The 14884-nt window shown below is 42.0% G+C and overlaps 1 protein-coding gene across 1 annotated transcript in view; it reads left to right on the plus strand.

The window, feature by feature from the left end:
* The first annotated feature begins 1655 nt into the window (after nt 1–1655).
* Nucleotides 1656–14884, plus strand: part of LOC130267247 (gamma-aminobutyric acid receptor subunit beta-2) — a 473943-nt gene continuing 460714 nt past the window's right edge. Inside the window, exons 1-3 of the mRNA XM_056516672.1 lie at nt 1656–2138; nt 2232–2323; nt 2872–2939. Coding sequence (XP_056372647.1) covers nt 2062–2138; nt 2232–2323; nt 2872–2939 — 237 coding nt within the window. The 5' untranslated portion in view covers nt 1656–2061. The remainder of the gene's footprint in view (nt 2139–2231; nt 2324–2871; nt 2940–14884) is intronic.

The following is a 14884-nucleotide window of genomic DNA, read 5'->3' on the forward strand; positions in this document are numbered from 1 at the left end:
TCTATATATCTGTATACTGCAGGGTGCACGGGTCGGCAGGATTTACCACATGCCAGCCTGGTCTATATATCTGTATACTGCAGGGTGCACGGGCCGGCAGGATTTACAACATGCCAGCCTGGTCTATATATTTGTATACTGCAGGGTGCACGGGCTGGCGGGGTTTACCACATGCCAGCCTGGTCTATATATTTGTATACTGCAGGGTGCATGGGCTGGCGGGGTTTACCACATGCCAGCCTGGTCTATATATTTGTATACTGCAGGGTGCACTGGTCGGCGGGGTTTACCACATGCCAGCCTGGTCTATATATTTGTATACTGCAGGGTGCACGGGCTGGCGGGGTTTACCACATGTCAGCCTGGTCTATATATTTGTATACTGCAGGGTGCACTGGTCGGCGGGGTTTACCACATGCCAGCCTGGTCTATATATTTGTATACTGCAGGGTGCACTGGTCGGCGGGGTTTACCACATGCCAGCCTGGTCTATATATTTGTATACTGCAGGGTGCACGGGCTGGCGGGGTTTACCCCATGCCAGCCTGGTCTATATATCTGTATACTGCAGGGTGCATGGGTCGGCAGGATTTTCCACATGCCAGGACAGAAGGCAGCCTGACCTATATATTAGTATACTGCAGGGTGCACAGGTCGGCAGGATTTTCCACATGCCAGGACAGAAGGCAGCCTGGTCTATATATTAGTATACTGCAGGGTGCACAGGTCGGCAGGATTTTCCACATGCCAGGACAGAAGGCAGCCTGGTCTATATATTAGTATACTGCAGGGTGCACAGGTCGGCAGGATTTTCCACATGCCAGGACAGAAGGCAGCCTGGTCTATATATCTGTATACTGCAGGGTGCACGGTCAGGCAGTATTTACCACATGCCAGCCTGGTCTATATATCTGTATACTGCAGGGTGCACGGGTCGGCAGGATTTTCCACATGCCAGGACAGAAGGCAGCCTGGTCTATATATTTGTATACTGCAGGGTGCACGGGCTGGCGGGGTTTACCACATGCCAGCCTGGTCTATATATTTGTATACTGCAGGGTGCACGGGTCGGCAGGATTTTCCACATGCCAGGACAGAAGGCAGCCTGGTCTATATATTAGTATACTGCAGGGTGCACGGGCTGGCGGGGTTTACCACATGCCAGCCTGGTCTATATATTTGTATACTGCAGGGTGCACGGGCTGGCGGGGTTTACCACATGCCAGCCTGGTCTATATATTTGTATACTGCAGGGTGCACGGGTCGGCAGGATTTTCCACATGCCAGGACAGAAGGCAGCCTGGTCTATATATTAGTATACTGCAGGGTGCACGGGCTGGCGGGGTTTACCACATGCCAGCCTGGTCTATATATTTGTATACTGCAGGGTGCACGGGCTGGCGGGGTTTACCACATGCCAGCCTGGTCTATATATCTGTATACTGCAGGGTGCACGGGTCGGCAGGATTTACCACATGCCAGCCTGGTCTATATATCTGTATACTGCAGGGTGCACAGGTCGGCAGGATTTACCACATGCCAGCCTGGTCTATATATTAGTATACTGCAGGGTGCACAGGTCGGCAGGATTTTCCACATGCCAGGACAGAAGGCAGCCTGCATAGCTGGGTCCGTAGATGCAGTGTTCAATGCTCCTGTTCATTTCCCACCCCCCCTCCTCCACTCCCACATCAGCCTCCGTGTCAGCAGCAGCAGCAGCAGCAGTATATCCAGACAAGTAGATGCTGCCTGCACCGAGCACAGACAACGCAGACGAGAAGTCATTCTAACCTCTAAATACTGTGACGACCCATCTGAGCTCCAGGGGTCATTTTGCCGGGGTGGGAGGAGGTAACTAGGTTGCCTAAAAGTTGGGGAGGGGGGACTTGTCCCCCCTGTCCCTTCCATTGTTTGCTCCTATGTCTGTAGCAAGCGAGCACTGCTCCTTTTTGATGTTGTACTGAGCTATGCGCATGCGTGGCACTTCAGAATTACTGCACTGGTCACAATAAGTTGGATGTCTTCTGCTCTTCACCTAAATCATATCAAAAAGCTAAAGGGATGTTGAGAATCAAGAGAAAAGGTTACGTCGGGATCTGGTCATTCCAAGTTATAATTGCAATGGTCTGTGCACAGAGGTAAGTGATTTCACATTAGGGGGGACATTCACTTTCAAGGGACAGTGAGCTGGGATGACAGATGTATGATGTTTTCTGTTTACTGTCTTTTAGTGCCAATGATCCCAGCAATATGTCACTGGTTAAGGAGACCGTTGATAGACTCTTGAAAGGCTATGACATCCGTCTGAGGCCAGATTTTGGAGGTAAATTGCCTGGATGAAGCTGCTGCTGCCTATAGTTTATATTGGGGATGTTCAGTGCAGGTGCAGTGCTAAAGCTTCTTTCTACATCTAACTGATGCAAACTTGAATCCTTCCCATCTATTGCACTGTTCTTCTTATCCCAATGAAATGTTATGAAGATTTCAGTCCCATGTAATGCGAACTGTCTAGATCAGGTTCAAGCCTATGGACATTGCTTCATGTCTCAGGGTTTCACCCCCCTGCTAGTATCAATAGAACCTATGAATGTTACAATCTAAACACTGTACTTTGAAGGAGTTTCAATACATCTGTAATATTGGCCATGTAGCAAGCAGATGCCAATGTAAGCATGTGGGCTGGATTACCAGTCTGAATAGTGCCGCTGATTTTATATTCCTATATAAATAATCTGTGCATTTATAATCCTAATTCAAGAGCATGCGTAGGGGGATAGAATGAGTAGCCCAAATCTGAATCCATTGCTTTAGCAGGCAGGAAGGAGTTAAGTTCTTGGAGTTCTCACTGTGGACCTTACTGTTGGCTTATAGGTCCTCCTGTGGCCGTTGGCATGAACATAGATATCGCCAGTATAGACATGGTGTCGGAAGTCAACATGGTAAGTCTATTTTTAATATATAAAAGTATATTTTTAATTTTTTTTTTTTACATATATTTTAAGTCGGACATAGCTGTCCCCTATTTCTTGAATACAGATAAAAGATGGTGATGTATTGAACAGTGTTGAATATAGGTCAATAAAGCGTTTCTTCTACATATCAATTGCACTGGATGTGACGTGTACTCTGTCTTGTTTTTATGTAACATATCAGTTCATCATTGCTGAGCCCCCGCTGACTGTCAGCGAATACAGTGACTAGAGAAGGGGGAATCGATTTGTCAGATTTGCAGTGGATTCGCCTCCCGGAGCATCTTTAAAGATTCGCTCATCTCTGACAGTTACTTTCAGTGTATATAGTACAGTGGTCTTCAAACTGTGGCCCTCCAGATGTTGCAAAACTACAATTCCCAGCATGCCCGGACAGCCGTTGGCTGTCCGGGCATGCTGGGAGTTGTAGTTTTGCAACATCTGGAGGGCCACAGTTTGAAGAGCGCTGGTATAGTAGCTTGTGACCACTTAGTTGAAATTCAAGAAGCAGCTTTTGACTTGCTGACTTCATGCAATAGCATCCCCTGCTGACACATGTGTTGCACTGCAGATCACAGACAAATTAGCTTTGAGTCCAAGTCTATTAGTACAGACGCTTTTAAATGTAGAAGTTTAAGAAGTGTTCAATTCTTTTATTTTAAGTTTTTAATTACATAATAACGCCCATTGTTTCTTGTTTTTAGAATGACTTTGGGGTAATAGGTACAGATTAAGGAACACCCTTTCGACCTGTTGTTATAGATCACGTCCGAATCTTACGGTACTGCGTGGTTAAGCTATTGAAATGCTTAGCATTTAACCTATTAGTCGCTATAGATAGCAGCACTTCTTGACTTCTGATCTATGCATTGGTTTGATATGTTTTCTACACAAATGCTAAATAAGGTTGCCTAGGTGTGTGTGTTTGTGTATATATATATATATATATATATATATATATATATATATATAAATATAAATATATATATATATATATATATATATATGTGTGTGTGTGTGTATAAACTTACATACATGTACATAGGCAGTTAGATAGATTTATAGACAGATAGATGATAATGTAAAGTCGAATTCATTCCAGCTGCTCCTCCAGGGATTCTTTGGCTGAATAGACATAATGATACCCATTTTCCTTGCAGTTGAAATTGCAGAGACTATTTTTTGCATTTGATACATGTTAGTCGGTTTGAATGACTTTTATATTTGAGTCTATATGAGTTCATATTGTAATATTTTAAACTTAAAGGGTGTTTCAATTCCTTTTGGGCACATAGAGTTAACAAATGGCCTCCAGTGTGTCCTCATGCGTGTTAAATATTTGCGATTGATTTCTTGGAGATTTCACAGATCATGTGATGTCATTGGTTCTTTCCTGGAGATTTCATACCAGTACTGAAGCTAAGATATCCAGTAAATATAGCAATTGCTACCAAGTAGATCATCTTGCTGCAGGTAGTTGAAGAAAAATACCTGCATTTTTCCTCCTGATGGTCTTTACCTTTACTAAAAGACAGTATTTGCGAAAAATAATTAAAAAAAAATAAAAAATATTGAAAAAATGTGTTTGGCTCATACTTTACGCTTCAGTGCCTAGTATTGTACTTGCAATGTAGGGGGCAGAATGTGCGCCCGCAGTCCTTTGGCACCATAGTAAGTAACGCTGACGGAAGTTCATAGGAGCATGGAGGTCTACCACAGTCATCCATTGGCAACAGTGCATGTTGCTAGGAAACCACCCAAGCAACCAGATGCAAAACTGAGTTCATCGGGAAGTCTAAAGAATTTCCTATGTAATTTATTATAATGGGAAGCTCTGCTCAAATAGCATTTGAGTAAATAAGTTTAATAATTTTTTTGATATTTATGACAATAAATCTGATTGGTTCCAGACCAGGTTAGTCACCTCCCTCCCTGAGCAAACACAGTCTGATTTTTTTTTTGGGACCTGTGTTATGGAAAGCTGAAAAGCTGTCAAAAACGCAGGTAGATTAGGCAACTGGGCCTGTTTTTATCACTTGATCTACAGTGGTTAAATAGGTGGCACAGTGTAGTAGGACCCCAGTGCTTCCCTCCTCTGACATCAGGACCACTCCCTTGATTCACACACAGGGGGCCTGTGTAGATTGGCTGCACATGCGCCATCATTGGGCATTGCAATAGCTAGAGGCAGATAACTTGTTTCCTGCCTCTAGTGACTGGTCTTCTCTGCACATGTGTGGGCAATCTACACAGCGCTAGCAGATGAGCCCTGTGTCAGAGTAGAGAGGCATTACAGCCCTGTGACATAGCGGACCCCGGCCATGTCTCTTTGACACTCGGGGATGCTATTAAACCTACTGACTGATCTATTGAAACAGAACCACTAAATACAAAGGTAGGGGAATGTTAAAGGAGAACTATGGGATTTAACATTTTATCTCCTATCCTAAGGATAAGGGATAAGTTTCAGATCGCGGGGGGTCCGACCGCTGGGGTCCCCCACGATCTCCCGTACGGGGCCGCGGCTCTCTGCATAGAGAGCGTGTGTCGCCCACCGCACGAGGCGGCGGCTGACACGCGCCCTCCATTTACTGCTATGGGAGAGCCGAAGCGCTGCCTTCGGCAATTTCCGGCTCTCCCATAGCAGTGTATGGAGGGGGCGTGTCGGCCGCTGCTTCATGCGGTGGTCAACACGCCCTCTCTAACCAGAGAGCCGGGGCCCTGTACGGGAGATCGCGGGGGGCCCCAGCGGTCAGACCCCCCGCGATCTGAAACTTATCCCCTATCCTTAGGATAGGGGATACATTTTTCAATCCCGTAGTTCTTCTTTAACGCCTCCTACACTGTTGTTGGCTTAACCAGTGTAGATCAAGTGACAGATTTAAGTTCTTGTACCTTTCTCCCGTACGCTTTTATGCATTTTTATTTTCTTTATTATTTTGGTGATACCAGAGAGGAGGTGGGGGTGAAAAAAAAATAAAACTGAAATACTTGTGTGTTTTCAGTTTTTCTAAAATAATTTTTTTCTTTTCTTATTAATAGGAAAAATGTAATCCCTTTTCCATTACACTCTCTTCTGTAAAGAATATAGGGGGAGGGTTAGAGGCTTCGTTTAAGCTTTTTTATTTTTTTCATTATATTTATGTTTATTCAATGTTTTTTATTGCCTTTTTTTATTTTTTACATTTTACATACATTTATACTGCAGATACCTGCCACCTAACAATCATTTCATCGCTAGGCCGGGAAGCAGAAAGCCATATTGCTTCCTGCTGAATTTGTCAACACAGCAACCCCTGTCCCTGAACTATACAACTTTCTCTGAAGCATACAGCAGCTGACAAGTACTAGAAGGCTTAAAGAGTACCTGTCATATGCCACACAAAAAAAAAATATGTATATGTTACTCAGTACCTAATCATCATTATGCATATATACAGTGATCCCTCAACTTACAATGGCCTCAACATACAATAGTTTCAACATGCAATAGTCTTTCCTGGGCCATTGCAACTTGAAACCAGACTCAACATAGAATGCTACAGACAGTCCATAGCTGCAAAACATGTCAATGGCTTTAAAAACTGACCAATTAGAATGGGCATTCATTGGTAAAAAACTGTATTATTGAAGCGTATGCACTGAATTCCTGTCTGCTATCACAAAAATTGAGTCATTTAGAGAAAATATGCAAATCTTTATTGATAAATGTACACATAAAAAACATATAAGATAAAAGGGGGACCTCCACCCAGATGGGGGAAAAAAAGAGAAAACAGGGTGACCCCTCAGGTCCATAAAGAAGCTAACATGACAACAGTATGTAAAAACATTACAATAGATCCCCAAAAATATGCAGAGAAAGCATTATAAAGTGCCCAAAAAGAAGGCTACAAGCTTCACAATATAAATAGTATCCACATACTTAGTCTGAGAAATGCTACAGGACACAGAGGGGACACCACCCCTATGCAGCGTTTCGGGATTCACAGGTCAGGTGATCCAACTTGTCAGCTGATCGTATCACCCCCTGACGCGGAACCATGAAGTGGAGAAGACACGGCAGAGCTGGGTTACATGTGCCGAGGAGAGGCCAGATAGCTTGCAGGTGATATTCATTATATTGCAATCGCTAGCTGTGGGGTCATTGGTCATTACCCCATATATATGTCACTTCCTGCTGTGAGGACACCACCCCTCGACAAAGGTTTGATCCCAAAATGCTGCGTTGGTGTGGTGCCCCCTTTGTGTCCTGGAGCATTTTTCAGACTAAGTATGTGAATACTATTTATACTTTATAATGCTTTCTATGCATATTTTTGGGATCTATTGTAATGCTTTTACACACTGTTGTCATGTTAGCTTCTTTATGGACCTGAGGGGTCATCCTGATTTCTCTTTTTCCCCCATCTGGGTGGAGGTCCTCTTTTTATCTTATGTGTTATTTATGTTTACATTTATCAATAAAGATTTGCATATTTTCTCTAAATGACTCCAGTTTATGTTTTGGGAGCTCATATTGATAGCACTTCATTAGTATATGTGACTATCTCTTACAGGGACTCATTTTATCCCGGGTAACGTTAGATTAGCATTTTTAGGCTTTTTTGTCCCATATTCATAGTTGTCTGGTATTTTGAATTCCTGTTTGGTAGCACTTCCCTACAGTGCTGGGAGGTGTTAGATGTTCTCTTAACCTGTGCCACAGTTAGCTGCTTCTTTGGACACCAAGTAAGGGTGGCTCCATTTACATTTTTTAGGACATTGCGTGTACTGTACATGACCTTGAAGAAGCTCCTGTCCTCTACATAGACAGTGATTTACAGCCTCCAGCAGCTCTTTCTTACTTTTATATGTAAGGACTTGCTTTATCTATATTAGTTATCTACTTATTTTTCTTTATTCCTCACTTTTTCCTATCTTTAGATGACATTTTGGTGGCTTCAGAACCAATTACCAGGTTTCCATAGAGTCATGGTCTCAACATACAATAGTTTCAACATACAATGGCCATTTAATATTGTAACTTGAGCCACTGTAATTTGCATGGGTTATGGAAATCCTACATTATTATTATTTATTATTATAATTTATTTATTATCTACATACTATTTTGGTTGAAATTATTTTGTGCTCCAGGACAAGTGGATTGTAATGAGGGACAAGTAGATTGTGCTTTCGGTTTTAGTCCCTTGGACAAGTAGTTTTTTTTATCGCACTTATATTTCTCATACAAGTACCTTCTTTCTGTTGCTCACTTGGTTTTTCATCCTGTGCTTTGGAGGGGCGTGCCCTCACTCTGCGTTACTTTTTTCCTCCCTGAGTCTACCACACTGTGCTGAGTCTCTTCATTCAATCCCTGCAGACTGCTCTGTTACCTCCTCCTCCTCCTCTCTATTTTTAGCTGGGAGTCTGGTAGAACAGGAATGTGCACAGAGGAGTGCTAGCCCTGCCATCACTTACTTATTTTGTCCTAGCCTGTGCTTCAACTATGACAAAGATGATGATGCTGCAGCGGGACAGGATTATGTTCTGAATGGCATTGGTACCCCTAGTGATTTCTATAAAAGGGAAATATAATTTTTAAATCTAGTATAATAGAAAGGTTAAGGCCAAGATGCAAAACATATAACAAGTTTTGGACTTTGACAGTGCCCATTAAAATTTTCAAAATCAGAATTTTTCAAGTACCAGTTAAGTTTTGAAGTGGATTTGAAGGGCCTTCATATTAGAAATACCCCATAAATGACCCCATTATAAAAACTACACCCCTCAAATTATTCAAAATGACATTCAGAAAGTGTGTTAACCTTTTAGGTGTTTCACAGGAATAGCAGCAAAGTGAAGGAGAAGATTCAAAATCTTCATTTTTTTTTTTACACTCGCATGTTCTTGTAGACCCAGTTTTTGAATTTTTACAAGGGGTACAGGTAGAGAAATCCTACCAAAACTTGTAACCAAATGTCTCTCGAGTAAGGAAATACCTTATGTGTATGTAAAGTGTCCTGCAGGCGCAGTAGAGGGCTCAGAAGAGAAGGAGTCACATTTGGCTTTTCAAAAGCAAATTTTGCTGAAATGGTTTTTGGGGGGCATGTCACATTTAGGAAGCCCCTTTGGTGCCAGAACAGCAAAAAAAAAAAAAAAAAACACATGGCGCACTGTTTTGGAAACTACACCCCTCAAGGAATGTAACAAGAGGTACAGTGAGACTTAACACCCCACAGGTGTTTGATAAATGTTCATTAAAGTGGGATGTGAAAAGGAAAAATTTTGATTTTTTTACACAAAAATGTTGGGGTTACCGTAAATTTGTAAATGCATTTCTTCGGAGTAAGGACATACCTCATATTTGAGCAGTGGGGGCCGGAATTGTCAAGGGCACACAGGTATGCCCTTGGTTCTTAAGTACCAGGACATCAGGGCTTACTCAGGGCGTTCCTGGTAGATTAACCCTTCTAGTGCCACAATCAAATCCTGACCGCTGCATATGAGGATCATCTGTGTGCCACTTACATCTGACATTGGCCCCGGCTTCTGTGATCCCTGACCCAGATTCCAGCTTGGGTCTCCAGGTTTGCCATGGGTGTCTTCCATTAGGGAGCTTCGTTACAACAGCTGAAAGCTGTATGGCTGGGCTGTGACGAAGAGTATCGTAAATAACAGGTCCCATTAAGTTTAAATTTAGTTTTTCAGGGTTTCTGTTAGATGTCCGTTATTTTGCAAGTTTTAGCCGAGATAGAAACCTGACATGCAGGTTTTATTTCTCAGCTTAAAGGGGTATTCCGGCCAAAAACATCTTATCCCCATCCAAAGGATAAGGATAGGGGATAAGATGTCTGCTGACGGGGGGCCCGCCGCTGTGACCCCCTGCAATCTCCCTGCAGCACCCGCATTCTATGCGGGGCTGCATCTCCAGTTTTGGAAACCTCCGGGTTTCCTGGACTGGAGTGGTGATGTAACACCACACCCCCTTGTGATATGAAATCACGCCCCCACGTCCCATAGACATGAATGGAGGGGGCATGACGTGACGTTACGGGGGGGGGGGGGGGGGCGTGGCGTTACGTCACGTCTCCAGTCCCGGAGGTTTCTGAAATTGGAGTTGCAGCCCTGCGATCAGACATCTTTTCCCCTATCCTTTGGATAGGGGTTAAGATGTTTTTGCCCGAAATACCCATTTAAGTTCCATCATTTTAGCAAAGCTTGTAATGCTGATGTGAACATAGCCTAACCTGTGTGAAAGCAGCCTTAACCTAACAGCAGGAATCACAGATGGCAGATTAGGCAGTGCTCTTGCCAAGGCAGAAGCTATACAGTACCTGAAGCTCCTCCCGCTGTACCCTGTATCATCTGATTTACTTAGAGAAAAGGCTTTAGGGGGGTTATAGATTTTATTAGTAAAATCTCTAGATTCTTTTTGATACCCATAGCAACCACAGTTCAGCTTTCATTTGTTATATTGCTTTGGTAATAAGTTGCTATGGGCAATAAAGAGAATCTGCTTATAAGACACTTTGATAAATCCCCCCCCCCCATTCCTTTATCTGTATTTCTGTATTTTTCTAGTCTGAACATACGCTGTTGATTTTAATAATGGGGTTTCCATAGGTGAATCTGTACTTGTATGTGTCATAAATTCTTTATGTATATATCTTCATAGCTTCAGCACAATACAAGGGCAGGAAAATTAATTCCTTATGTTTGCCCTGTAGGTTTGTCAGCACAATACAAATCCCCCTATGTCTGTCAATGGCCTGCAGGGAAGCAGCGGGAGCGGTGTTTATAACAGATTCATATTAGAGAAGTAATGTCGTTGTAGTTACCTGATGAACACATGTAGTTAATGAAAGGTAAACACTGCCTGCAATTACATTCAGTTATATGGAAAATCAAATATTGTAACATGTTATCTACATGAGATACAGGGTGGGCGTCACATTTATGTGGTCCCTTGGCACTGAGTCACATAGGGCTTCCTTAGGATACATCCACAAAACAGCTTTGGATCTTTCCCAAAATTGGCTGTAAATCCGTAGCCATTCTGCCACAAATATGTGTATTGTGCAGCGATATTATAGCAGTTTTTACCCTGTAAAAAAAATAAAAAAATAAATAACAATGTGTTGAAAATCTGCATGCTTGTTTTCAGCATACAGTTTCACTGTTACAAGATTTTTTTTCCATGTGATATTTACTGTGTATTACTGTGAATTTGTCATAGAGAATCTGAACAGCAAATATGTAATGTGCAGGGATGTGGAAATCCTATCACCCGACGCCCAGGACATGTAGTTCCGGCCGCCAGGCAGGTGAATTTTTCAGGCCTCTATCCCTGCTTTGGGTAAGCAGGGCCGGGCCTGAAAGCCCCTGACAGGTACGGTGGTGCTTAGAGTGTATGGAGCGGGCTCCTGACTCGTGCCTGCTCCATACCTGGCAGCCCCCAGCTGATTTCATTAGCAGGGTGCTAATAGCTGGCATGCAGCAATCTAAAGGGCTATTAACCCTTTAGATTGCCGCTGTCAAAGCTGACAGCGGCATCTAAAGGGACATGTAAATGCTCCCTGGTGGGCTAGGGGGGTGAATTTCCCCCCTTCCCCCCGCAGCACGATCGCAGCTGGCCGATCCACTTTGGAGGTAGCTGGAGGGCTTACCATTTGTTCCCTGGTGCCCATTGCTCTGTCATTGATAGAGCCTGGCTGGACCAGGCTTTATCAATGGAGTGCAGAGCACACAGATCAATGAAGTTCAATAGAAATGCATTGATCTGTATGAGGAATCTAATGATTCCTCCTAAAAGTCCCCTAAGTGTCCAAAAAAAGTTTAATAAAAGTTTAAAAGACACACATTAACTATTTCCATATTAAAAGTTCAAATCACCCCCTTTCCCTTTATAAAAAAAACATGTAAACTTAATAAAAATAAATAGATTTGATATTGCTGCGTGCGTAATTGTCTAAACTATTAAAATATAACATTATATATACATTCAATAAATTATGTAAATATAAAAAAAAATACCAAACCCCAGAATTGCAATTTTGTATAAAAGAAAAAAGTAAAAAGCTATTAAAAGTCAGATCAATACCAAAATGGTAGCGACACAAACAACAGATTATGACACAAAAATTAGCCCTCTTGTAGCCTGGTATATGAAAAAATTAAAAAAGTTACAGGGGTCAGAAAAAGTTTTCAGAATTTTATTTTTAATTAGTAAAATGTGACAACTGTACAAATTTGATATTTCTGTAAAGTAAAATCAGGAAGTATTACTTTACTGAGAGAATAGTGGATGCATGGAATGGCCTTCCTGCAGAAGTGGTTGCTGCAAATACAGTGGAGGAGTTTAAACATGCATGGGGTCGGCATAAGGCTATTATTCATATAATATAGGGCCAGGGACTATTGATAGGATTCAGATTATTGGGCAGACTAGATGGGCCAAATGTTTCTTATCTGCTGACACATTTAATGTTTCTATGTAATCAGGCCAATCTAAAGTATCAAAATAACGTTAGCTTGACCACAAGGTAAATGGGGTATAAACCACCAAATTAGCAAAATTTTCCAATTTCACCTCACCAGTATCTATATTTTTTGTTTTGTTTTGGAGCATATGTTATGGAAAAATGTAAGAAGTCATTACAAAGTACGATAGGTCTTGCAAAATACAAGCCCTCATATGGGTCTGTAGATGGAAAAATAATTGTGCGAGGAGGAAAAAACGAGAGTGCAAAAACAAAAATTGGCCCAGACAGGTGGATTGTCATGAGGGACAAGTAGATTGTGCTCCTGTTTTAGTCCCTTGGGAAAGTAGCTTTTTTTTTTTTTTTTTTTTTTCTACACCCCTGAATGTGTGAACTCTCCTTTTGCCTCTCTTATATCCACCTAGTATGCAATATAACATTGTTTGCAGTAGCAATTTTTTTTTTATGCATTTATTTCTATTTGGGTAAAAATTACAAATATAATAATTTCTTGCCATTTATGTAACCAAAGAACACATAAAATAAGCCATAAGACAGTTGTACGATACAAACGCTAACTATTTTATTGCCTGAAGATGCAGGTGCCCCACTGGTTAGAAAAAAGTTGTTCTTGCCTTTCCGTGTACTTCCTATACTGTGATTATGTCCCCTTGTTGCCCGCCGTGGTAGTTATGCCCCCTTATGGCTGCATATTATTGTTATATCACCTTGTGCCCCCCATTACTGTCGTTATGGCATGCGTGGTCCCCCATTGTAGTTATGTCCCCTTGTGCTGCCACCATATTGTAGGTATGCACCTTGTGGCCCCACACTGTAGTTTTAAACCCCATGTGACCCAACACGGTAGTTGTGTTCCCTAGTATTCCCCATATTGTAGTTATGCCCCCTCTTGCCCACATTGTAGTTATACCCCCTTATTGCCCCTATACTGTACTTATGCCCCTTGTTGCCCTACATTGTATCTTTGCCCCTTTGTGCCCCCCACTGTAGTTATGCTATTTAAAAAATTTACTTGTCTCTCTGTTACTATGCGACAAATCCTTTATTTTCTCTGTAAGCCTTCCAGTGTAGACAATGTGCCACACTGATAGCACTCTGCCTACACTAGAACTTGAAGTCTCTGTCTGTACTGATATCTTCTAGGCCGCAGGCCTAAAACAGCCTGCAGCCTTCAAGAGGTAGTGACAGGACAGTGAGCTGATGGTTCTTTGTTGCATCATAGTTTCTAACGGTGTGTGCGTGTGTTACGGGTTCACACACAGTTGAAAGCAATGCTTGCTCAGACCCTTTATGACCATGATCAATATGCTCCTGATACTTTATAGGAAATGTGCATAGAAAAAATATTTTTGCAAGTGTTTTTCTGTTGCTATTTTTGGTAATATGAACTTTTCAGAATTTTTTTTTACTAACTGTACAGCTTTCTTTTTCAACATATAATGTGCTAGCATATAAAGCCAGAGCCAGTACATTAACATTTCTGAGGTGAAGTGAATAGCATTGATTGTCTTGTGACAATAGCTGGCACCTGTCAAGTAGTGGGATATATTAGGCAGAAAGTTAACAGTTAGATCTTGAAATGTCAGTAGCATTAAAACAAGCAAGTACAAGAATTTGAGCGACTTTGGCAAGAGCCAGATAGAGATGGCTTAATGTATTTGAGCATCTCCAAACCAGCAGGCATTGTGGAGTGTTCTCGGTATGTAGTGTATAGTACCTAGAAAAAGAGAAAGGGTAACTGGTGAAGCTGGAATAGGTGTAATGATCAGCTCACCACTTCAGGAGTGCAGGGTTGGACTTTGATGCATAAAAAATCCCTGTAGAAGGCCAACATGTGCAAACCATACAGAAGACCAGTCAGAGTGCCAAAGATGACCCTGTTTACTTTTGTAAGGCCAGAACTGGACCATGGAACAATGGAAGAAGCCAGCTTGGCATGATGAACCCATTTTCTTTTCCATCAATTATCTGTGGAAAGAGATGGCACCAGGAGGCATTAGAGAGGGAACAAGCTATTATAGGCAATGTATTGGTGTCAGATATCACAGGACACCTTAAGAGATTTTGCAAAGTTATATTGTTTTTTGCCTTGATGGCTCAAAGCTGTTCAGTCAACAAAGGAGGATCTTCCTCCCAAGTGTCCGTCTTTTTTGTTCGGTCAGTTCCTATCTTGAAACTTTTAAACATTAGTGCCTCCATCTTTGACAAAGCCGTTGTAAACGGCAAAACATCAGAAGGTCCTCTTTTATGTTTTAACTAGCGGTAGCAGTTATTGACTGGTTAGTGGGAAGATAATTCAGGGGAAAGGGAGTTAGATAATGACTAAAACCATAAAGTGCGGCTGCACTAGGTATCGGTACTAACTCAACTCTTTATATAAAAGTATGGGGAGAAGGAATTTCTCATGAAAGTGAACCTTCAATAATAAAG

Source organism: Hyla sarda, chromosome 4, assembly GCF_029499605.1.
Source record: "Hyla sarda isolate aHylSar1 chromosome 4, aHylSar1.hap1, whole genome shotgun sequence".
Lineage (NCBI taxonomy): Eukaryota > Metazoa > Chordata > Amphibia > Anura > Hylidae > Hyla > Hyla sarda.